The 26579-nt window shown below is 37.3% G+C and overlaps 1 protein-coding gene across 1 annotated transcript in view; it reads left to right on the forward strand.

The window, feature by feature from the left end:
* The window catches only part of rbm45 (RNA binding motif protein 45), a 114505-nt gene that overhangs the window by 83701 nt on the left and 4225 nt on the right, over positions 1-26579 (forward strand). The window contains exon 9 of the mRNA XM_051710493.1: positions 20122-20338. Coding sequence (XP_051566453.1) covers positions 20122-20314 — 193 coding nt within the window. The 3' untranslated portion in view covers positions 20315-20338. The remainder of the gene's footprint in view (positions 1-20121; positions 20339-26579) is intronic.

Genomic DNA, 26579 nt, shown 5'->3' on the forward strand with positions numbered 1-26579 from the left:
GTGCGAGGGCCAACATTTTTTTCTCCATTCTACCAAGGGGCCAGATTACAAATCCGCACTCTAACAATGTTCACCCCTTTACTCAGTTTCCTCATTATTGTGAGTAATCTATGCACAACTAATTCAATGTTCTTTTAAAGATTTTGTTACCTATATTAACATTTTTATTTAATAATATTTATAAAAACTAATATAATTATTTTGTAACTTGCGTTTTTACTAAAACATGCCGTTCACATGTACAAATTCATGTTCACATGCAATAAACTTCAGACTTTTTCAAGAAAATGTATCTCATTTGCATTGTCTACATTTGCAACAGTCAAACACACAAATGAACAGACAACATTTTTAACCCCACCTCATAAAACAGCCTATAAGTATTAGTTCAAATCTAAATATTATCATCAATAACAATAGTGGATACAAGAACATAACATTTCAGTGCATTAATACAAAACATTTCACACACGGACCGAACAGTCCCATGCATTAGAGAACATTCTCTCTATTTGCAAGACTTTTGAACAATCAGTCAGGCATCTCAATCGCGCATTTCTTCATAGATTCTCCCTCTTATAATAACTTTTTCAATTTTCACAAGCACAAGCGAAACAGCATTAGATGTCTGTGATTCCCGCACTGTCACGGATTTCGTCAAAACGTTTGATGCCTTTTACCCTTGTATTTTATTAACTCTTTACATCTGTGAGGAGAGCAGCTCTGGTGTATACATCTCTCATACCGTATGCCTCTTTGATCACTTGATCAATGGTGTATTTGCAAATCAAACTGGAATCTTTAATGACAGATTTCGTATCCAGGCAAACAAAAGATATGGGTTCCACCTGCGTACATTAACAATAGCACGCACTAAGTCGCTGACAAGCTGAGGTCAAATTTAGCTCAATTTACCTTATAAATGATGAGTAAGTGTAAGATAAGATGTTGCATGCTAGAATCCTAGAGTGATCAGCAGGTCTGCTTAGAACAAGCGATCTCTTCTGGTCAATAGTTGTAATAACATCATACTGAATATGATGTAATGCAATCTTTACATAATCCCTTTTTCAAAGAAATAAAATCAATCCTCAGTTTATTCAGCCTGCGGGCCGCCAGTTGCCCATCCCTGCAGTATTATCACCTTCTCAATTCTGCAATAAATAGGTGTAAGACTACATTGGTCTAGAAACTGTCGTTGATGTACTTTTTGTACAAGTTTCGATTGCAACTTAGGATCATTTTTTTTTTTTTTTTTTAAGCTCAGCTGCACACACAAACAAACAATATCGCCACATTTTTATTTTGAATACATTTTCTCATTGCTGTCTTATTATGAATTACCTTACATAGAACATTCTCTTACATTCAGTCTGGAGTCTCTTGATTTCATCAGTGTGATGAATCTTAAATATTGTAAAAACTGGCCTCTAAAACCAAAGGTCACATAAAAAACTGCAGTCGTTTAAAGTTATTCTAAACTGACCTTTTTTTTTCCAAGGCACAAATTATCTGTGGTTGTCGGAGCACAGATAAAGAAGGATTTTGGAATTCATATGTTGTTTTTTTTTCTGACTTTATGTGAACAAAAAAATACAAATTCACCCGTTTTGTCATTGGAAATAGGTACATTTCAAAATATCACTCTCCTGGTCACAAAAGCAAAGTTTGTGGGGAATAATAGCCATTTTCTATACTTTTGAGGCATAAGCAATTAGGAAATAACACTTACTACCCAGGAACAAAAAAATAAATAAATTACACAGTGTTACCAGCACCAGTGAGTGTAGGATGACCTATCCTGTCTCACTTCTCTTTCTCTGTAAGCTTCACTCTGAATGATCAGCTTCAAAGAGTAGCCTATATCATCTGCTCCAGCCATCTGTAATGATAAGACACTAATTCCAAAAGTTAGTGCACAACATACACACAATGATGACAAAAGAAAGGGTAAAACAGTTAGTATCAAAGACACACAGAATAGACGCATGAATATGACGTCTTTATCATTCATAGTTGAGGAAGTTACGACATTCAGTTTAAACTTAACGTTTTTCTGTGGGTTTCATTTACGGCCAATGACCAATTTTTCCTTCGCTTTATCACATTTTTTTTCTATTAATTTATTTTTTTTAAAGTAGGAATTTGGTTGGTTTGTTTCAGCCCATTTTGACACTTAATACAATTATAAGCAATGCAATGTACAATACTTGCCTCTGCTCAAACACGCTCTCACTTAATTTTCAGTTGAAATGTTCAGCAGGCTCGCTGGACTGTAACTTGAATAAACGTAAACATCATGTAGAATTACTGCCTAAATAAATTATTATAAATTAAAACCTTACCTCTTATAAAATTCAATCAACAATGATGAACGTGTGTACAAACCTAAAATAAGATCTGAAAATGAAACCTATGAGTATTTATAGATTAATGTTTAGCTCTGATAATGAATTTGCTTACAGTAATTACTTTTAGCTAATATTGAAACCACTGTTAAAACCAGAACCAGCAGTCATCATCTTTAGGCACCACCATGTTTTTAAAATCAATGCAATTATTAAAGACCTGGATGAGATAAACTGTGACATAGAGACATAAGTTTGATAAGGCAGAGGTAGCACCGATAAAGCCAACTTTATCGCTCAATAGTCTATCATATCCCAGTCATGCCCGTGTTTAATACATTATACCTAATTTACATAACCAACAGCATCAAATCTTAAACAATATCACACAAAAGTACTTTGGATTCAGAGTTTGACTAATACAAACTCATCCTATATATATAAAACAAATTAGGAATTTAGAAGTTATGGTCACTAATGAAGGTCCAGCACCCCTTTGTTCTGAGATGGTTCTCAAAAGCTGACTCTGTTTCCCATTCTATGATTAATTTAGCTTTTTCTCAGGGTGTGATCCCCTGACACAGTGTCATCAGATTTGGATCACTGAGAGTCAAGCCATTTGGGTGCGGTTAATTCACTCAGGTTTAGTGGAACTCATGTTTATGGGGCAGATTACTGTATCTTCTTAGTCGTCATTTTTATTTGTATAGCACCTTTCACAACACACATTGTTTCAAAGCAGCTATATGGGAAATCTTGCATTTAAAATAAAAAATGAAACTGTAGTATCTATAATGTCTTACAGTGATCATTGTGTAGTTTGATTAAATATGATTGTAAAATGTGTATAGAAATTGTAATTGTAATAAATAATAATTGTATTTAGAACCCCTGTGAGCAAGTTGAAGGCAACTGTGGCAAGGAACACAAAACTCCATAAGATGTTGGTTAATGGAGAAAAATAACCTTGGGAGAAACCAGGCTCACTGTGGCAGTTCCCCTCTGGCTAAACAACATGAATATAATGCCAGTATTAGTTATTTATGTGCAGTGCAAGTCATGGTTTTAAATTTGTAAAGTAAGTAAGAGTTAAGTTCCAGTGTTTTAAAAATAAAAATAAAATATTTTTTATAAACTTTAAGATTAATGACTAATGTCTTTGAAGTCTATCCTGGATTAACTGCAGAAATTCACATAGATGCATTGTCCTTAGTTAGTTGGCTGATGAAGGCTTTTGTTGGCAATTAAATAATAGTCTATGTATTCCATTTAATTATTCCATATAAATCCCAAGGTTGAGACATGGAAACAAATAGAATAATATTAGCGTAGATGCCATTCAATTTTATGCAGAGTTATAGATCATGATGGATGTTTCTGGTTCCGGCAAACCTAAATAAAGCAGCCTAATTGTGAGTTGATGGATAAATTAGGTGTATGCCTGGCTAAATAGATGAGTCTTTAGTCTAGACTTAAACTCAGTGAGTGTGTCTGCATCCCGAACAGTGTTAGGGAGACTATTCCATAGTTTAGGAGCCAAATATGAAAAGGATCTACCTCCTTTTGTGGATTTTGATATTCTTGGAATTATTAACAAGCCAGAATTTTGTGATCGTAATGAACATGACTGAATATAGCATGTAAGAAGGTCACTTAAATACTGTGGAGCTAGACCATTCAAAGCTTTGTATGTAGTTAACAGAATTTATTCATACAAAATTTAACAGGTAGCCAATGTAACGACGATAAAATTGGGCTAATATGATCATATTTCTTGGTTCCAATTGGTTCTTGGAACCAATTGAAGTTTATTTATTGAGCTTGCTGGTCATCCTCCCAGTAATGCATTACAATAATCTAGTCTTGAGGTCATGAACGCATTAATACATTTTTCGGAAGCATGTATTAGGAGAAAAGCAGAGGCCCTAAAACTAATCCCTGTGGCACTCCATACTTTTGTTTGATTTGACAATTCCTCGTTTACACACAAAGTGATAGAGGTCTGATAAATAGGACCTAAACCATGCTAATGTAAGTCCACTAATGACGACATAATTATCCAGCCTATTCAAGAGAATGTCATGATCGTGTCGAAGGCAGCACTAAGATCTAAAAGCACTAGAAGAGAAATGCAGCCGCAATCAGATGATAAGAGCAAGTCATTTGTAACTCTGATAAGTGCAGTCTCTACTGTGATGGGGCATAAATCCTGACTGAAATGGTTCATATATTCCATTTCTCTGTAGAAATGAACAGTTGCGAGGACACTACCTTTTCTAGTATTTTCGACATAAATGGTAGATTTGAAATCAGTCTATTACTAGCCAATTCTCTAGGATCAAGCTGTGGCTTCTTAAGCGGTTTGATAACTGCCATTTTAAAGTTTCTTGGGACATGTCCTAAGGATAGCGGGGAGTTATTAATATTAAGAAGAGGTTCTGAGATTACTGGGAATACCTCTTTTAAGAGCTTAGTTGGTATTGGATCTAACATACATGTTGTGGCTTTTGATTTTTCGGTAAGTTTTGTTAGCTCTTCATGACCTATGACAGCGAAGGATTGAAGATGCTCGTGAGCAAAATTATGAGACACTGTTTTCTGAGGTGCTGTAACAGTTCATTGCATAGTTCCAATTTTATTTCTGATTATTTCAGTTTTATCAGTAAAGAAATTCATGAAGTCATTACTGTTGTGCTACGACGGAATATCTGGTTCAATCGATACTTTATTCCAAACCAATTTAGCCACAGTACTGAATAAACAACTAGGATTGTTGTGGCTGTTTTCTATGAGTTTGCTAAAATATGCTGACCTGGCAGCTTTTAGTGCCTGTCTGTAGCTACAGACACTATCCTTCCATGCACCGCAAAATACTTCAATTTTGTATTCTTCCACTTGCGCTCCATTTTCCGAGCTGCTCTCTTGAGAGCATGAGTGTGATCATTGTACCATGGTTCGAGGTTTTTTTCTTTAATTTTCTTTAATCGAAGGGGGGCGACACTATCAAGAGTGCTAGAGAAGACTGTATTTATATTTTCTTCTAGGCTTTTTGGCTTACTGAGTATGTGAGACAATTCTGGAAGATTATTAGTTAAACTATCTTTAGTGGTTGAAATAATAGTTTTACCTGAACCTGTGTGGTGTAGATTGAGTGACATTAGCTGATCACAACAAACAAGAGACGAGGAATTTATCTCAGATGTCATCACTCTGTGGTAGAATTTCTATAGTATCAACTTCAACTCTTATGACAGAATTAAATCTAGCATATGATTATGGTGATGAGTTGGTCCTGTCACATTTTGTCTGACTCCAAGAGAGTTGAGAATATCAATAAATGCTAATCCCAATGTGACATTTTCATTATCTATGTGAATGTTGAAGTCACCAACAATTAAAGCTCTATCTACATTGGGGAGTCACGTGGCGCCTTGCGAGGGTCGGACGTGTGAATGGCGAGCTCTGCGCACTTTGCTAGTTTTAATACTTTTTATGTCATAAACCGATGAGATTCGATACACTCTGATTCTTAACTGTTCTAGGAAGACAATATGTCAAAAAATTCAAAATCCTCGGGCTCTGGAGACATTAAAATACACTTACGTGCTGAAGCTGGTACCCCTGACAAGGCCGCAGACCAAGGACTCAATTTGTACATTGTGGTGAAAGAGATTCAGCGTCAACTGTTGAACATGTCGGCAGTGCTGGTGAAGGTCGTTGCTGGCTTGGAGGATCTTGCTGTAATATGTCGATCGATCACTGCCATGGAGACGAAAATCATTGAGATGGTTACAAGAGTGTCGGATATTGAGAAATGGATCGATTATCTGGAGTCATCAGAGAGGGAATTAGCTGCTAATCCGCTAGCGACCCAGATAGACTTAGAGCATGTTTGGGAAAAGTTGGAAGTCCTGAGGACGAGGAAGATATGGTGAGATATGGTGAAATTCCTAGACGGGCTCTTCCCGAGTCTGCTCGACATAACAGGCCATAAGATGGAGATCCGCGGAGAGAGACGGGCCCCGATCAATTCTGGCCAAATTTCTGAGATCATCCGATAAAGATCTCATCTTACGCGAGGCAAGGAGTATAGGAAGGCTTTCTTGGAAGAACCACAGCATTTTCTTGTTCCCAGACTTTGCAAATTCGACAAGAGAAACGTGATCGATTCAAGGAATGCAAGAAACTCTTACATCAGTGGAAGGTTGCTTTTGCACTGATGTTCCCGGCCAAATTGAGAATAGATCCTAAGGATGCAGTTTGTGGATGAATCTGCACGTTCATTGTGCTTATGCCTCCTATTGGTTGGAGTTTGTTCTGTGGAATATTGCAACATTCACTTGTCTGTCTGTCCAAGGAAACTAGGTGCCTTTTTTGTTTCTTTTTGTGCTGGTTCCGCCTAGCGGCTGGAGTTTGTTTTTGTGGAGGAACACACATTCGGAACAGTTATGTTGATGAATCTACACGTTCTTTGTGCTTATGCCTCCTATTGGCTGGAGTTTGTTTTATAGATTATTTTCTGATGTGAAATTCTGTCTCACAAAATTTGTATAGAAGCACCGGACTTGAGCAATCCGACGGCAAAGTTGTCGCGGGGGCTCTCGTAGACGTACATGGACTGTTTGAGTTTAGAGGATGGACACCAGTTGGCGCTGTTGTGCGTGGGGTTAATGCGCACGTTTTTCTTTTTTCTGTTTGTTTGGTTCTGGGGGAAGTTCGGGGTTTGACTGTTGCACTAATGTCAGAATGTGGTTGTTATCGTTTTATTTTTTACACAATCTATTTTTTATAATATGTCAAAATGTCAAATGTTAGTATGAGTGGATTGTCTCTCTCCATGTGGAATGTGAATGGGTTGGGGAACCCCATAAAAGAAGGAAGGTTATTTCTTTTCTTAAACGTATGAAATATGATATAGTGTTTCTTAAAGAAATACATCTTTCCCTGCAGGAAGCTGAAAAATTCGGGAAGATATAGGGACATGGACATGTTTTCTTTAGTGCTGGCTCAAGTAAGAGCAGGGGAGTCATTACATTGATAAGTAAGCATCTACAATTTAAATGTCTCAAACAGATTAAACATAAATTAGGAAGTCATTATAGTTTTAGCAGAAATTCAGGGGCATAGGTTGATTTTGGCTAATATGTACGCACCTAACGCTGATGATCAGGGATTTTTTATAGATAAACTCATTCCTAAGGTTTAGGCAAGAACTGCCATAAATTCCTTCAGGACCTCCCGGATGCAGCAGCAGTGGAGGGCCACAGAGATCTATTCATACCTAGGTTTGGAGGCCTTAAATTATTATAAACTGCAACACATCCACTCCATTTTCATGCAAAGCACAGTTTATGTTAATGGTTATTGACTGTTAACACAACAGTTCATGGGACAGATCTATTAACAGATAAACAAATGCATGGACGATGACTTAAATGTTACTTATCGTGTTTGGTCTCTATCTGTTCCATACGATGCCTTTAATAATTTGAAAGAGGTTTGGTAAGAAATAATGCATGGGTAAAACATTAAAGACACTGTTTTAACACTGTACTTTATGCTATGCAAATGAGTTCCACACTAGGGTGGGCAACACCGTGGCTACTTCAGACACCAGTGGCCAATCACAATCCAGGATCGGAAAGGTGCCAGATTTCAATCTCCTCCTCATCAGAAAGGGATAAATATGTCCCCCGGCTAGACACACCCTTGTCTTGCATTTCCAACTTAATGGGGAAGGAGACACTAGCAGACACACCACATCCTGATTTTCTGACCTGATGAGGAAAGAGGCTACAGGATAGTTGAGGTTAAGCTTTTGCGAGCAAAACCTTTTATATTGCTTTTGGCTGCACTCTAGCTGAAAAAGGGTCCCAGCATTGAGGGCCCTTATCTGACCCTTACAGCTCCTCCAGCAGCGCAGCCCAGTCCACAAAGGACCTCTGCATCGGCAGACATTGCCTGTCCCACACGGCTCCTCAGTGATGCAGCCAGCCTACAAAGGACCCTGTGAAGATTCAACTGACCCAGTTGCCCAGTTCACTCTTTAAGGACCCTCTTGGCGCAACCGAAGTTCAGCATCCTCCAGCCCAGCGTGGCAACGACTACTGGATCGCAACTCTGCGCCCTTCCCACTGCACGCTACCCGTATCACCAGTGGAAGATGTCTCTATTGCCAGACTGATCACCCGACTTTGTGGAACGTAAATATAAACTTACCAAACCTCTTTCTAGAGACCTTGGCATTAGTTTATACATGCAGCATATGTTTTTCTAACTTGCTCAGATAACATTTACCTGGGGTCAGCTTGTTACAAATAATAGGTATATTATTTGTTTAATGATAAATAAGCATTATTTATCACCATTTTGCCAGAGCCATTAGGCGGTTTCCCATAAGGAGCATTCCCATAGAATTCTCTCCCATTGCTACATTCAGTTCAACAGCATTGCATTTATCCACTGTGTTCAAATCATTTATTTGTTTTATTGTTTAATTCAGTACTTTCCATTTTGGTTTTAGTTTATTATCCTTTAGCAGTGCATATTAATTATTAGCATTATTAATCGTTGTGGTATTTACTCTTGCATATCTATTGTTAATAAATTTCATTAATTTATTACAACTGTGTTGATGATCAAAAGACTCTACTAGTTGTCCAGACTCTCACAAATCCTTCAGATAAATCAGCTGACCAACTCCCTCTAGATTACATTAATTCAAAATTATCATACAGCTCTTTTTGGAATTGTTCTTAAATTAAGATAGTATTCTTAACTGGTGACCAGTATTGCAAAGGGGGAGGGGTCACCTGATACACTCATAACCACACCTTAAGTGACACGTGATAAAAAATCACTACGTCATTGGTGAATTGAGTAGAAATCACTATAGTTGCAAGCCACTGGCACCCCTCATGATATAATATTGGGAGGAGACTTTAATCTTTTGATGGACTCAGTCCTTGATCATAGTAAAGCAAAAGTGTGTAAACCCCCTAGAGCAACAGTGACACTTCACAGGATGTGTAAAAATCTTGGTCTTAAAGATATCGGGACACTTTTGAATCCATCTGGTAGGGACTATAAATGTTTTTCATCAGTCCATAAGATTTATTCTAGAATTGATTTTTATTTTATTTATTTTTTTAAAAATTATATGCAAATCCCTCATTTCATCTGTTGTTGATTGTACAATTGGAAACATTTTAGTCTCAGATCATGCCCTGGTGAGTTTAGAGATGTTGCCACATACGGAGAAAAAGAAATCATATAGTTGGCACTTTAATGTATCCCTTTTGCAAATGAGGCCGGTTGACAAAGTTGGGCTAGGCCTACCCAAGATTTTGTTTCATTATTATGCATTCAGTCTCAGACATTTGGCTCATTGGTCGCTTCCACCTGAGAGAGGTTTTGCATTGAACAGGAAGTTCTAGCCCCTGTTTTGCCATTGCAAAGCCTTTCTAACAAACTAATTGGAGAAGTTAAGTTACACCCCGTTATCTCACATTTGCACTCAGTATGGACAAAAGTGTCCAGAGTGTTTAATTCAGACATTTATTTAAATGTTACCTTAAGCACATGGCTGAACCCTAAATTATGTATAAGTCCCCTTTCTGCTGGTCAGAATGGATTGTGAGGGGGGTTACTACACTCTGTGACCTATATGAGAGTGGAGTGTTGAGATCTTTTGAAAATTTGGTTGAACATTTTTGAACATTCCCAGATCTCAGTTCTGTAGGTATTTACAGCTGCGCCACCTGATCTGTACTGTTTTTGGGAGTAGTAATTGTCTATAAATCCTATGCTGTTCTCCTGACACCACTCAGACATCCAGCCATTCAGTGACACTAATCTACTATAAACCTCATCACCACGATGAACAGGGAGGGGGCCCGAGCATATTACAGTGTCTGACATCGTTTTGGTAAGTTCACACACCTCTTTAACATTATCTCTAGTAATCTCCGACTGGCAAAGCCGGACATCATTAGTGCTGACATGAATACCAATTTTAGAAAATCTACGTTTTGCATTAGTCAGCATTTGTAAATTTGATCTGATGTAAGACGCTCTGGTACCCGAAATGCATTTAACAATAGTGGCTGGAGTCTCTATTTCCATATTCCTTACAATAGAATAACCAATTATTAGGGCTCTTTAAACATGATTCTCAGTGGGTGGATGACAGAGTGGAGAGAATCGATTGGAAACCTTAATAGGAACGAGAGTGGTGTCATTTTGTTGAGCGAGTATGCCGCTGAGACGTCACCCAATCGCCCTGGTGCAGGGGCTCTAGAGCCAGAACCAAAGTGTGTGTGTTAGTTGCTGTTCTACCCGCATCCGAAACAGTATATACCGGCTTCTCTTTCTCACTGACCTTCACTAGCGTTGGGATGCGTGTCTCTAGTTCATTAACATTCCCTGTCAGCCTGATTAATTCCTTACATTTATCACATGTGAATCCCTCACTGCTGATGGAAGAAGCTATTGTAAACATGTGGCATGTAATGCAGGAAAAAATAACATGAGTGTATGCCATGACTTACCGCAATTGTTTTTTTGTTGTTGTTATGGTTGTTCGTGAGCGGCGAGAATTTGAGATCGATGTGGTTCCTAATAAGCAGATTTTTGAGATTGATGCAATAATCCATATAAAACATGAATGCATGCAGTCGAGACGTGAGATGTAGACAAGCGGGGAAAAAAAGAACTAGGGAAACGGGTGTGTGTGGTATAATACACCGAGATGAAAGAGTAGAAAAGCGGAAAAAACCCAAAGCACACGGTAAAATGGCAAAGGAAAGAAACGATGAACATGTAAGAATAAGAATAAGCAATGCTAAGCGGGCTAGCAAGCTACAAAACTCATGCAGCGTGCCGTTAGCAACAGAAACAGGAAGCTCTTACAGATCACCATTTTGATGCTTTTGGCCCAAAAAGCATCCCATCCACTTTCTTACACATCTTACACCACCCTTGTTGGGCAGGTTTCCAGTGTGGTGATGCCCTGCCTTAGGTTGCCCCCATTTTGGCAATTGGAGGGTCTTCACCATCATTGGGTCATCACCTCTTTCCACTGGGTTACAGCTTTGTTCCCTCTGGCAATCTCTGATAATTTGGTACTATAAAACAACCAATGGGATAGTAGGGGTGTAAATCGGATGTTTCATCATGTCGATCTTACATCAGTTCTCTTGGCCTGCGATCTGATATTTGCAGATACTTCAAAGTCTGCCACGATATGATTTTGATTTGATTCGATTGAGGGCCCAAATTTTTCTGTAATAGCTTGGTGTGTGAACTGCATGTCCAATATAAACCTTCTTTTTGTAATAGCTTTTTTTGTTAAAGGACATAGAGACACGAAACCAACATCATTCAATAGAGGACGACAGTGCACAAATTTCACAACCATTCGTTTTACGCCTAGTGGTTGAATAGGGAACTGCATGTCCAAAATTAACCTTCTTTTTGTAATAGGAGGACAGTGAGCATTTCAAATGACTGATATGTTTAGCATACAGTATGGTGGAGTTATGAATGTTTGTGCATAATGCAAAACGATATACAGTACTAGTCAAAGGTTTGGACAATAATAATCATTCAAGGTTTTATATTTATTTTTAATATTTTCTACATTGTACAATAATATTGAATGCATCAAACCTATAACACGTATGTAATCATGTAGTAGCAAAAAGTGACCTTTGAAAGAAATCCAAATATATTTTATATTTTTAATTCTTCAGAGTAGCCACCCATTGCCATGAATATAGTGTTGCACAATCTTGTTATTCTGTCATTTTTGTGGTACAACTCATCCAAAACCATCTCAAATTAGGTGGAGGTCAGGTGATTGTAGAGGCCAGGTCATCTAATGCAGCCCTCAATTAGCCTCAACACAGCCTAGAGTTGTGTTTTGTATAATTGTCCTGATGAAAAATAAATTATAGACCCACTAAGCACAAACCAGATGTGATGGCGTATTGCTGCATAATGCTGTAGTAGCCTCACTGGTCTAGTGTGCCTTGAATTTTAAATATATTCACCGACTGTGTCACCAGAAAATCACCCTCATATCATCACACCTCCAACTCCATGCTTTAAGTTGTGAACCACACATACAGAGATCATCCCTTCATCTACTCTGCATCTCACTAACACAAGGCGGTTGGATCCTAAAACATATTTGACCTTTGGATTTATCTGACCAATGTACAGATTTCCACTGGTCTAATGTCCATTGCTCTTATTTCTCCACCTAATGAAGTCTCTTCTTATTATTGTTGTCCATTTTGGTAGTGGTTTGTTTGCTTCAATTCGACCATGAAAGCCTTATTCATGCAGTCTCCTTTGAACATTTGATGTTGAGAATTGTCAGTTTCTTTTACTCAGAAATCTGAAATTAAATGGGATTACAGCAAAACTAAATGTTTCAGAGGCAGGTAAATCTAATGAGCTTATCCTCTGCAGCAGGTTTAACTCAGGATGTTACTTTCCTGTGGCGGTCCTCATGAGAGCTTAATAACAGTGCTTCAAAGTAGTTGCAATTATCCAGTTTGACTGTCATAAAATAATGATGGAGTGTCATTTGTTTTAGCTTATTAGAGCTGTTCTTGACATAACATTGAATAACAAATTACTTTTGAGTGGTCGTTTTAGTTTTTAGTTTTAGCAGTGCCCACTCAGACAGACAACTGTGCCCCTTCTGTCAAAATGTTGTATTTGAACCATTTTGTATCATATAGTTATCTTTTAAATGCGTTCTACCTTTTGTTTTGCAAGCCTACATTTTCAACTAAATTGTAAAATAAATTAAAGCAAATTAATCCTTAAATTATTTGTAGTGAGTAATTGAAAATTTCAGGTGGAAGGTGGGGACAGGAGTTACGCTGTCTGGCCAATTAACTGCTCTCTTTTCCTAATTAGAATTTTTTTTTTTTTTCTGCTATGTAATTCAGTCAGAGCTCAGAGGCTAAAAGGCTAAAAGAAGGAAATGGATTTAAGAAAAGAGTTTTAACACCAGCGCTTGGCTTGTTCAGTTGTTCTGTTGTGAGTACAGTGGTTTATTACCTTTTGCTGTGTTTTGTTAATGGACATAAGTGAAGTTGTCTTAAACATTATTTAGGTTGATAAATTGATAGAATTTCATTCACTCAAACAAACAAAATTCATAACAAAATTCATTCAAATTGAATTAAGTTTTATAAAAATTTAATTAATACAGTTTAAGTATTAAGGTTTTATTAATTTTCTTAATTTGTTAAGAAATTGAAATGTGTAAATCTGAAATATAGGCAAGTTTTTGGAGTGTGCTCTCCAGAGGATCATATCATATTAGATTTAGCTTTTTGTTAATTTTGTATATTTTTGGCATATTTTAAAGTGCTGACATGCCACAATTTCAGACACACGTACAGGCAAGGGATAAAGAAGTGTCTTCTCGCTGCAGCCTCTGCTTCACAGCAGTTACCAGGAAGTGAATATATATTATGCACTCTGCTTTAGGAGGTGTTTAGGTTTGTGTGGTTTGCAAGCCAGAGACTCTTTAGAGTCATTTAAGAGTCACTTCTATTAAAATGAATGGGAGAAATTGGAACGTCCAAAGGGCAACAGATGTAGAACGGAAGTTCCGCCTTCAGGTAAAAGAGTCAATCACTTTTTAGATACAGACATCACCTGTCAATCAACTCGAGAAGGCGCATGCGCATTAACTAAAGACAGGAAAATATATATATATATATATATATATATATATATATATATATATATATATATATATATATATATATATATATATTTTTTTTTTTTACATAATCTGAGGTAAAGAAGCACAATTTATGATACCAGTATAGTCAGATTTTACTGCTGATTTGAGAAATGTTCTTTGATTATAATCTAGACCCACTGTTTTAGAGATTTTGGTCTTTCCCCATTCAAGTAGATAGGAGCTGCACTGGCATGCCGCTTGTTTACATAGAAAAAGGCCGCCGAGTGAAACACTAGCGGTAAAACGAATGGTTGGGAAAGTTGCGCACTGTCATCCACTTTTGAATGATGTTGGTTTCTGTCTATCTTCAACAAAAAAGATATTACAAAAAGAAAGTTAATGTTGGACATGCAGTTCCCTATTCAACCACTAGGGGTAAAACGAATGGCGAAAGTTGTGCACTGTCCTCTATTGAATGACGTTGGTTTCTTGTTTCTATGTCCTTTAACAAAAAAGCTATTACAAAAAGGTTTATATTGGACACGCAGTTCACACTCCAAGCTATTATTAAAATAATAATAATAATACTACTACTACTACTAATAATAATAATAAAGGAAAATTGTACTTTCTCCGCAGTCCCTTACCCCGGGGTAACTCACATTGCGACAGCTTTTGCAGACAAATGCTCATAATATCGAGTGAAAATAATGAAAACAAGCTTGAAGAATATTATTTGCATCCATGTTTTACAGTAATACTATTTTGGAAAGTATTTTCTTAGCCGTTTAAGAGTTATCGCTATTTATCGCTGAATGTGTCTGGAATATCAAAAACAAACTATCTTAACCTCGCTCTGGAGCTCGGGTTTCGGAAGCCTGGTTGATGCGCGTACGGATAGCAGAGCGCAATTTGGCTTCACAGACCCTGCGCACATGCGTGTTCCACATGAAAGGAGTATTTAGTGAAATGAATGTAATAAGGTTGCTTCATTGCCTGACGGAAATGAGTAGGGACGTCGCTGACGTGAGAGTATTAAAATAAAGGTACATCTTAAAGAAATGTCTGTATCGCTATTTACGCGTTGTATCGATAACATTGGATCGTTGGTTATTGGATCGATGCATTGATACAGATACCCCTATGGGATAGTCAAAATATTTTTTTAAATGATTATTTCAACCAAAATCTGAAAAGACCAAAAGCATCATTTTAAAAGCCAAAATCCACTGGCAGTGCCTTCAGTTGTTAACAGAATGTTGAGATCTGGATCTCATTTAAAATAGTAATACTAAATTACTAAAGACGGTACTCTGGGAGAAACTGCATTGAACACAGTTTAATCGTTTGTCAAATGTCTTGCTGACAGGCCACAAAGCAGAGTTAGTGGGGAGATGAAACCGTAGTCCCCCTTTTTTTAGTTCAACTACAGCTACTTCCATCACTTTACAGGCTGTACGTTTTGTAATGGATATTGATGGTTGGCTTTATTCATAACCTAAAAATAATTGAATTTTGGAAACCACAATCAAAAATGCCCTGAGCCCAAACCTCAGAAAATTAAAACTCTTTAGAAATCACAAAACTCCTTTCAGAGTAAAACTTTCAGTTACTTCTGTATAATGGTCGGGACTAACATGACACAATCAGATAAATAAGTTAAAGCTTGTTTTAAGAAGTTTCAAATTATTAAAATGTATAGGGTTCTCAAAGCTTCTAGTCCCTTGATTGTTTTCTTCTACATTATATTTTGCCCAGTGGAAATTCAAACAAATCTCTTTTGAGTTTTGAAATAATTGGTCAATAAAATACACTATGCCCTTTTCAATTGCTCATGTCTCTGATATGATGAGAAGAGTCAACTTTTTGCTAGAACAGTTGCTTTTACCTTTTATTCTCATCTTTAATTTTTTTACATTTCTAACATTATTGTGACCTTATCAATTCGTTCTTACTGTACATTCTGTGATAAAACTTGGAACAGGTTGAGTTTAACAGACTTCAAAGAGAGAACTTTAGACACTCAGGACTGGTAAAACGGCATTTTCAAAAATGTACTAAATAAAACTAAATATCTTTAGACTATAGCCCAGTTATGACCTGTTGTGAAATAAATATGTAAAACAAAGACATATATTTTTTCTTAATTTATTTTTATAAATAATTATTAGCCATTGTGCAACTTAGTTTTTTTTTTTTTATCTTGCTATTTGTGTACTCTTGTGCACTCTCGATCAAACTGTTACTTTTTTTTTTTTATTATGTCGATATTTAAGATATTTCTTAAATCTTCAAATCTTCTAGCACGAATAATATTTTCCATTTTATGCACTTGCAAAAGAAGAAAACTTCCATTTTATTAGATAACAAAATAAAACTGGTCGAAACCCACAGAAAATCACTCTAAGGAAGTGAATACTTCACTTTCCGAAGTCCCAAATATTTTGTTACGCTAGAGTCACATGTTAAAAATGTACTATAATATAAGATAATTTAGACAGGGTAGCTTGTGTATTATCTTCACTGCTGCCTTTCTATGGCCTTGGTTGGAATACAGGTCTCACCATCTGCAAAAACACTAGGGAGAGGAACAAAAGTCCAAAGGAATATTTTTGTAATTAACATTTTTTATTGATTCAAAAAGAAAGCACAACAGAGAAAAACACAACATATTCACACCGAATCAACATTTAACTTTTAACACTCATTAACATCCCTCCCCAAACACCAACTCCACCCTACCCCAAAGAACACCCCTGTGGTCACATAAAATAATACACACACACAAAAACAATAAAATAAAATAAAAATAAATAAAAAATAAAATATATATAAAAAAATATACATAATTAAACTAAACATCTCCCTCCTCATCCCTTCCCCTAGAGTCCTCCAAAACTGCCAAATACCTACCCCACTTCCTGAAAAATAAGTCCTCCCGCCCCAGCATTCCATCTATTATCTTCTCATAAGCCGCCACCCTCCCCATCTCCGCACACCACTCTGGAAATGGTGGCGCTCCGTCTGACTTCCATCCCCTTAAAATAATTTGTCTACCGATCATCACGCTAGTCAGAACCCAATTTTTTTATATATTTGTCACCCGAATTTATAACTTCCCCATCGCCCAAAATGCGAAGTCTGGGGCAAAGTAAAATTTGAGTGTCCAGAATGTCACGCAAATAATTCTGAATTTTTACCAAAAATCTTGGATCTGAACGCATTCCCAAAAAACATGGGCTATGTTTCCAACTTCTGATTGGCATCTCCAGCATGTGGGTGTGTCTTTAAGACCAAGCCTGTATAATCTAGAGGGGGTCCCAAATGAATCTTTGTAAAATCTTAAATTGCATAAGGCGAACCCTTGCATCTCTAGATGCAGATTTGACATTTTTCAGAATCTTAGTCCACACTCAATCTTCCAATACCAAATTCAAATCTTTCTCCCATAATTTCTTAATAGAAGTCAAAGCTCCATCCCACATACTCTGAATTAACAGGGAGTAATACACTGATGCCTCATGACCTTTTCCAAATGCCGCAATCACCTCTCCCAAAGCATCTGCCTCCTCAGGGGGGTGTGTGCTACTCCCAAAAATAGTACAAAGCAGGTGGCTTAATTGTAAATACCTATAAAACTGAGGTCTGGGGATCGCAAAATGTTGGACCAAGTTTTCAAATGATCTCAACACACTGCTTTCATATAGGTCACCGAGTGTAGCAACCCCCCTCACAATCCACTCTGGCCAGCAGAAAGGGGACTTGCCAATACACAATCTTGGGTTCTGCCATATGCTCGAGGCAACATTTAAATAAGTGTCCAATTTAAACAATCTGGACACTTTAGTCCATACTTGAGTGTAAATGCGAAATAACGTGGTGTAACTTAACTTTTCCAATTAGTTTGATAGAGATGCTTTGTAACGGCGAAATAGGGGCAAGAACTGCCTGTTCAATAACAAACCAGGGAGGGGCTCTCTCAGGTAGAAGAGACCAATGAGCCAAATGTCTGAGACTGAACGCATAATAGTAAAACAAAATCTTGGGTAGGCCTAACCCACCTTGTCAATCGGCCTATGTAACTTACTGAAGTATAATCTGGGACGTTTACCATTCCAAATGAAGGACTTCGCTATGCTATCAAATTGCTTGAAATAAGAGAGGGGGACATCTACAGGTAGGGACTGTAGCAGGTCATTAAATTTTGGAATACAATTCATTTTAATAACATTAACCTTTCCAATCATCAATAAATGTAATGAAGCCCACCTGCCCACATCGCTCGAAAACCTTTTTATTAAGGGATCAAAATTAACTCTAACTAAATCAGACAAATTTGTTGGGAATAAAATGCCCAAATACTTAATGCCCTGTTTGGGCCACTGGAAGGCCGTTACTGGACAGTACACTGTCAGAGCCAAAGCTTCGGATTTAGACCAATTAACTTTGTATCCTGAGAACTTGGAAAAGGAATTAATGATTCTGTGAAGGCAAGGCAAGTCCAAAGGAATATTTAAATTACACAAAAGCTGGAAAATATATGGTTAAATGATTAATGGTTAGAAATTGTTCTGTTTCTATCAACGGTTGCTTTTACGAACCATACAATAAAATAACATTAAAGAAAACAAAAATAGTATCAGAGCAAAAATCATAGAATCTTTCTCTATTAAAATATTACATAATAAAGAGTGAATTAAAGGAAATAAGGATGCTAGAAAGAGTTGTAACAATAATGTATTAGGGGTTTTCCTATTAAATTTATCTAGTCACTGACCATTATAACCTAGGCATGGCCTTGCTTTTATCAACAAGGCACACAGGACACACACAGATTTAAACGTCTTACAATGCTTGTATAAATGTATTATAAAAAGGCATATAGTATACGCAAAATTATTAAAAGGGTGGGGATCTAAAATAAAACCGTTCAAGGTTAAGTGATTTTATTCCACTAAAATCATATTAACATGTATATTGTTTGACTTGTGGCTATACTTTTAAAACTGAGTATTTTAATGTTTAGGGATTGACCCCATTCACTTCTATTGTAAGTGCCTCACTGACACATAGATTTGTGCTTTTTTTATAGAAAAGGAGGGATGAGTCTAATTTAATTTTTGTGGTAATCAACATTATGCCACAAATGCTGTTGATTGAGCTTAACTTGTATTGAACACGGAATACACCTTTAATGCTATATCAAGTTTAAAATCAACAAAACCTACCTTAAACCTAAACGTGTGTCAGAAAAGCAAATGTGAGATGAAAAACACCATTGCTGAAGCAACCCCGTAATTAGATTCATGCAACCCCGTAATTAGATTCAACACAAGCTTAACTTGTGTTGAACCTGGAATATTCCTTTAATATTTTTTAAATAGAGCCACATCTCTTTAGGATTTATCTACATAGGGCTTTAAAAATAAAGATACAAAGGGGAAAGTTTGTTCTGATCCAGAATCTAAAAGGATATTGAAAAAAAATTAAAATAAATTCGCTGTTGGTGTCTAATGTAACAAGTGTGCTGAAGTCAGCTGATTTTAGTAATAGACCTCCCTATCTTTGTGTAAAATTAAATACATAATGATGCTGCCAACTTTCTAAGGTTATTTTTTCACCTGTAGTTTTGCTCAAATCATAGCCGAAAATTGTCAATGTGACCCCCCACTACAAAATTATAAATTACTTAATTATTATTAGTAAATATTGATTAGTAAATATGATAGTAAATATCGTGAATATTGATTATTATTAGTAAATATTGACCCATGGCATTCAATATTTTGGCTTTTATCATTTATGATTGTCATTTACCAGTAAAAAAAAAATTATAAAAGAAAAATTGAATTGGGGGCCTCTGGTTGTGTTGACACAGAATGACCCTACATTTATTGTGCTTTTGGATATCCTTTCAGCCCAATTCAACCCATTTTACCGTATTTAAATCAATTCTGCATAATTGTTTTGATTTTCCTGCCTAATCAAACCAGATTATGTAAAAAAAAAATTCTAGATTCGGTGTGGAATTGTGTAATCATTAGCTTTGTTGTCTCCTAGTCGTTTTGGTTCTCTGGTGGAGGTTTACTTGGTTCCAGGCCGGAATGTGGGCTATATAAAGTACGCAGACCGGAAACATGCTCATGATGCCATAGTGATGCTGCACGGTAAAGTGGTGAACGGAGTCAAGATGAAGGTCATGCTGGCGGACCCACCAAAAGAGGAGTCACACAAACGGCAGAGAACTTACTGACCTTTGACTTTATGACAGATGCAGGTAAGACAGCATAGTAGGTAAGACCCTATGAAATGATTAAAATGTATGAATCAGTAGGTTTTTTTATATTTCTGCTGTGAATGTGGTGCAGTGCTGTGAGTGCAAGAATAAATCAAGAAAATCCAGAAACAATGCGATAAAAATCACGAAAACAAAATAAAAAAATATGGTATTATTCAACAACCACTTAATTGATCTGCACAAAATAGGTGTCGTTTTAAAACTTAGACTCTTATCTTTACAATAGATATAGCTGATCTGACCAATTCTAAAATACTGCATTTAAATTTGCTGATAAATTAGAACTGTTCCATTTTAATAATTTGCTAATTTGCGATCACAATCATATTAAGAACCAGTAAAATGATCACATAGACAAGTGTTATATATCTTTGGAAAGGTCCTGGTTAGAAGAATACAATGAGCAGATTTAATTCAGAAACCAAATCCACGTGTGTAATAAACAGACAAACAGAATTTATCATATTTGGTTCATGAAAGTTCTATATCACAACTAGGGCTGGGCGGTTTTTAAAATTTTTCCGATTAACTCAAATTTGCTTTTTGACATGATTTTTTTGTTTGTTTGTTTTTTTGAGAAATTGAGATTTTGTCGAAAATATTGCAAACGCTATAGTTAGATAAGTTTTAAATCCATTAAAGGCTGAATAAGGAAAATAAAAAGAATTCCATAGCGCTTGTCTTAATGCCGCTCCTGATCTGATCAGCTGCACGTGTGTGGCGTGCTCCAGATGAACGTGATAGATTAACAACACAGAGACTGATATAAAAGACAACGGTAATATTTCCAGTACGATTGTACACAGTGTGATTGTAGCTCAGCTTCGTCCATCATGCAGGTATACAATGGCTTAAGACCATAACTGGCCTCGTTGTGTGCATGTTGATGAATGATCTCCTTTTCTTTTTACCCATAAAAAAAACTTTGTGACAGTTATAGGCACTTCATTTCAAATCACGGATAAGTTATATATGGGAGAATCAAACATCTGATGCTCCTTTTGCCATGATTCAGATAGATTGCTAATTATTTCTTTGTTCTGTGACGTGTTTCAAGTGTACTGCATCTATAGCCATCATTTGGCAAGTGATCGTTTTGACAAACTTTGCTAGCTGAATTGTAATGATAAATTATTTCATATTGCTGCGCTGCTAAGCGTGAAACGCTAGAGGGTGCGTCTCTATCTGCAGGGGTTTATGAATATACACACAAATTGTTTGATATACAATGAGTACTTTCTCGATAAACATGATAATTTATAGCTATTGATTTCTGGATAACTTTCTAGATAGACTTGGTTTAGATCAAATGAATACCTACACTGGCTAAGAATTATTTTCCAGTTTTCTTATTCTATCATTTCTGAACATATGGGTTTATTAAATTTTAATTCATTTTACATTTACACTCTGTTGACAACTTCCCCCTGTGGTGCATTTGTACATTTTTCTTGCACACCTTTGTTTCCTATGATGAAAAGAACTTGGATTTAATTAGTTGCCTTGCATTCTAATAAAGAACATAAAATTTGAATCACGTTGGAGTACATTTAAAAGTAAAAAAAAAAAAAAAAAAAAATGGAATCGTGAATAGTCCATAAGTTTGATAAAAATCGAGATTTTATTTTTTTTGCCATAATGCCCAGCCCTAATCACAACTTACATCAGATGATTCTGAATCAAACAAGCCAACACTCAATGTAATATGATGTGTAGATTCTGAAATATTCCTCAGAGAGTGTCATGACAAGCTATGGTGGCTAATCGCTAATGGTATCTCTGTAGCAGCCGCTTCTTGTACAGATGAACGTGGTACTTTCAGGCATTTGGAAATTGCTCCCAAGGATGAACCAGGCTTGTGGAGGTTCACATTTTTCTTTCTTAGGTCTTGGCTGATTTCTTTTGATTTTCCCATGATGTCAAGCAAAGAGGCACTGAGTTTGAATGTAGGCCTTAAAATGCATCCACAGGTACACCTCCAGTTGACACCAATTAGCCTATCAGAAGCTAATTGCCTAAAGGCTTGACATCATTTTCTGGAATTTTTCGAGCTGCTTAAAGGCACAGTTAACAATGTAATTCTGACCCACTGGAATTGTGATATAGTCAATTAAAAGTGAAACAATCTGTCTGTAAATAATTGTTGGAAAAAGTACTCATGTAGATGTCCTAAACAACTTTCCAAAACAGTAGCTACTTAATATATCTGTGGTTAAAAAATTTGTTTTAATGACTTCAACCTAAGTTTGTGTCGTTCAGATCTTTACGCTTGCCCATTTTTCCTGCTTCCAACACAAGAAATTCAAGAACTGACTGTTCACTTGTTGCCTAATATATCCCACCCCTTGACAGGTGCCATTGTAACGATATAATAAATGTTATTAATGTTGTGGCTGATCTGTGTGTCTGTGTGTGTGTGTGTGTATATATATATATTTTTAGGGGTGTAAAAAATATCGTATTGTATCATACGATACAACGCTCATGATACATTAACAAATACATTATAGTGTCATTAAAACCAAGTAGGGCAACATCGAGAGCTGTGAAACAGTCTCCTCCTCCCGTAGAGACGGTGCTGAGCACTCACAGGAAACAGAGCAGCATATCTACAGTACATAAGTGAGAAGATCGATAGCAAATGCCAAGTACTGTAGCGGTACAGCTTGTAGCTGTATTTGCCAAACAACAGTCATTGGTGTCATGTTCTGGTGCTACAGTACATAAAAAAATAATAACAATATTTACGCCGACAGCACAGCGCAAATTGGTGTATTTGCGAGGCAGAAACAGCAGAAGCAGGTGTAGGCCAACAGGCCAACCTTTCCCGAGTGACACTAAGTGTGACATGCACAAGACAACGTAAGAAACCCACAATTACATGAGACTTATAATTCTCTGCTTTTGACATCGAAATGTAAACAGGTATGAGCACAACACTTGCACGCACTGGATAAGCCAATAATAATGACGGTAAAGTTTACATGCAATGTGAAACTGGGGGAAGAGGGCAAAAAAAAAAAATAAATAAATAAATAATTAATTAGGTACTTGTGGTGATCGTTTTTACTCAAACCGCTAAATGTTGGGTTACGTACATATATAGTAAAGCCAGACAAGGACGGATTAACCAGCGGGCCGATTGGACCTTTGCCCAGGGGCCTCTAAACCCAAAAGGCCCCGAGCTCTAAGGGTGCTTTCACACTGGCAGTTTAGTTCGAAACACAGCACGGGTCGCATGAAAAATTGGTAATGTGAAAGCTGTCATGCGGACAGGGGAGCGCACCGCGGTACCGAACCAGAGACTACCTGTAGGAGGTGGTCTGTGTTCGGTTGCAATGGAACTGTAGCGCGATTCGCGTGAATGTGAAAGCAACTTGGACTCGGGCGTGCACTTGTTCAGGAAGTAAAGATGACGACATCTCTCTATCTATACATCTTATAAATACTATATATAAATACTATTTTAGGTTATAAATATAGGGTATAATAGGAGATGACAGTGGCGATAACTTCACCTTGGACACGAGCGTAAGCGTGCAGTGTAAACAAAGGTGCAAATGAATTCCTTGCAATCAGCTGTCTCCTCAAAAAACGCCGTTTGCGAGCAGCAACAGCAAGCCGCCTTCCCCTGGACATCTGATGAGTTACACCATGAAGCGCACATATACGCAGTTTGTCGTTCACTCTGCTGTACATAATGGCACCAAAATAACAAAAAAACAAAAAGTATGATGAGTTGCGTTGTGTTCTCCATGCGTGTTTGTGATGACGTAAGATGAACGCAAATGGACCGGGGTTCGATAGAATCAAGTCAGTGTGAAACCAGACCAAAGCTGCGGGGAGCACCGGGAACAATCGCACTCGGAATCGGACCGCAGCAAACGTGCCCAGTGTGAAAGCCCCCTAAATAAATTATTTATTTATTTATTTAGAGATATTTATTATAAATATACGTAAATGTCAGCCTTATGTTAAATACCATTTGTTTGGCCGAATGTGTGCTGGATGACAGCAGCGCGAGCACAGGCACTCGAGTGCGCGCTCAGGGAATCTGCGTCTCACAGGTGCAGCGCGTTTATTTGATGGACTACAGGGAACAGCGTCTGATTTACAATACGCTTCCAAAGATAAGGTGCAGTTTACCCTGGCTGTGTACAAAGCTGATGGTTTAAATTCATATAAGCGACAGAAATTATGCAACAGTATGGAGGACTTTAAAATGTTTAAATCATGCATGCATATGCCTAATGTTTAATGATAAAGCAAAACATGCCTTAATACCCTAAATATGTGCACGGTAACCTTTTGTAATATTTGGTTAACCTCGAGAGTTCACGAACGGTTACTGTGTTATTTGTCGGGAGTCGGACTTATGAATAAAGAACATTTATTGCCATAGATGTGTCAAACACAATCTCAGATTAGCAGGGAATAAAGTGCACAGTGAGCCGAAATAGCACAATACATAGATCTTCAAATGATCACATTAAAGTCGAACAAAAATTCTCTCTCACTGCCTGCAACATAGTAGGCCAATTCTTAATCAATGGAAAATGCGTAATTCTGCCCAGGCAGATTCACTTCCCATGAGGCAGTGAAAGCTAAGGTTTAGAGGACTTCTTTGGGATGCTTTGATTTTTAAATGATTCAGCATATAACTGTTGTCTGCACACCAGAGCAAAAGGGGGAAAAAACTTTGGCTCACCGTTTGCCAGGTGAAAAACTATCTGGAATCATGTGTATCAGTCACATTAAATCCTCTTTGCAACCTGAACTTCATCAGAATGTTGATTTGTGACACCATTGCTGAAAAAGCTTGATGCAGCACAACAAATGATGAAACAGAACACAGGTGTCTCGAGATGCGTTTATAAATATTAAAGTTCTTTTAAACTTAATGCAGTGCCTAAAATATATGATGGTCCTGAGTTGTGGCGCAGCGCAACGATCAAAGACGTCCGCCCAGTGCGTGTTTACATAGAAAAACAGTTTAAAAACACAGCCCTTAACTTTTAAAAACTGACCCGAACCTTGCCCAAAACTTGTAGGTTTGTCGGGTATCGTCAGACTCAGATCGGGTTGAAGACCTCTATACACGTGCAGAATAACCAAATTGTGATTTTGATATTTGAATACCGTGCACATCCCTAATAATGCAAGAGTTTGGATCGGTTCATACAGTACATATAATTGGCCATGTCAGACATTGCTACAAACTTTTCTTCCATCTATTTGAAAAATCCAACCAAATATGCCAAGCGTCCTGTAGCACATAAAGGTGAACGTAGTAACGTCATGGGGGGCATCCACGGTGTACCAGCTCATGGGCCTCTCAGGTCTTAATCCGTCCTTGAAGCCAGAGGTCAGGTTCCTCTAAAGTTTATTTTTTCAACACTAAATAACATAGAAAGGAGTTTTTCCTTGCTACAGTCACTTTAGCTTGCTCACAAGGGCTTTAAGACATTAAGGCATTATTTTCTATAAAGCTGCTTTGAAACAATGTGTATTGTGAAAAGTGCTATACAAATAAACTCAGCAAAAAAAGAAACATCCTCTCACTTTCAGCTGTTTTTATTTTCAGCAAACTTAGCATGTGCAAATGTTTGTATGAACATAAAGATTCAACAACTAAGACATAAACTGAACAAGTTTCACAGACATGTGATTAACAGAAATGGAATAATGTGTCCCTGAACAAAGGGGAGGTCAAAATCAAAAGTGACAGTCAGTATCTGGTGTGGCCACCAACTGCATTAAGTACTGCAGTGCATCTCCTCCTCATGGACTGGACCAGATTTGCCAGTTCTTGCTGTGAGAAGTTACCCCTTCCACCAAGGCACTTGCAAGTTCCCGGACATTTCTGGGGGGAATGGCCCTAGCCCTCACCCTCCGATACAACAGGTCCCAGACGTGCTAAATTTGATTGAGATCTGGGCTCTTCGCTGGCCATGGCAGAACACTGACATTCCTGTCTTGCAGGAAATCATGCACAGAACGAGCAGTATGGCTGGTGGTATTGTCATGCTTGAGGGTCATGTCAGGATAAGCCTGCAAGAAGGGTACCACATGAGGGTGGATGTCTTCCCAGTAACGCACTGCGTTGAGATTGCCTGCAATGACAACAAGCTCAGTCCGATGATGCTGTGACACACCGCCCCAGACCATGATGGACCCTCCACCTCCAAATTGATCCTGCTCCACAGTACAGACCTTGGTG

Source organism: Myxocyprinus asiaticus, chromosome 11 (genome assembly GCF_019703515.2).
Source record: "Myxocyprinus asiaticus isolate MX2 ecotype Aquarium Trade chromosome 11, UBuf_Myxa_2, whole genome shotgun sequence".
NCBI classification, from domain to species: Eukaryota; Metazoa; Chordata; class Actinopteri; order Cypriniformes; family Catostomidae; genus Myxocyprinus; species Myxocyprinus asiaticus.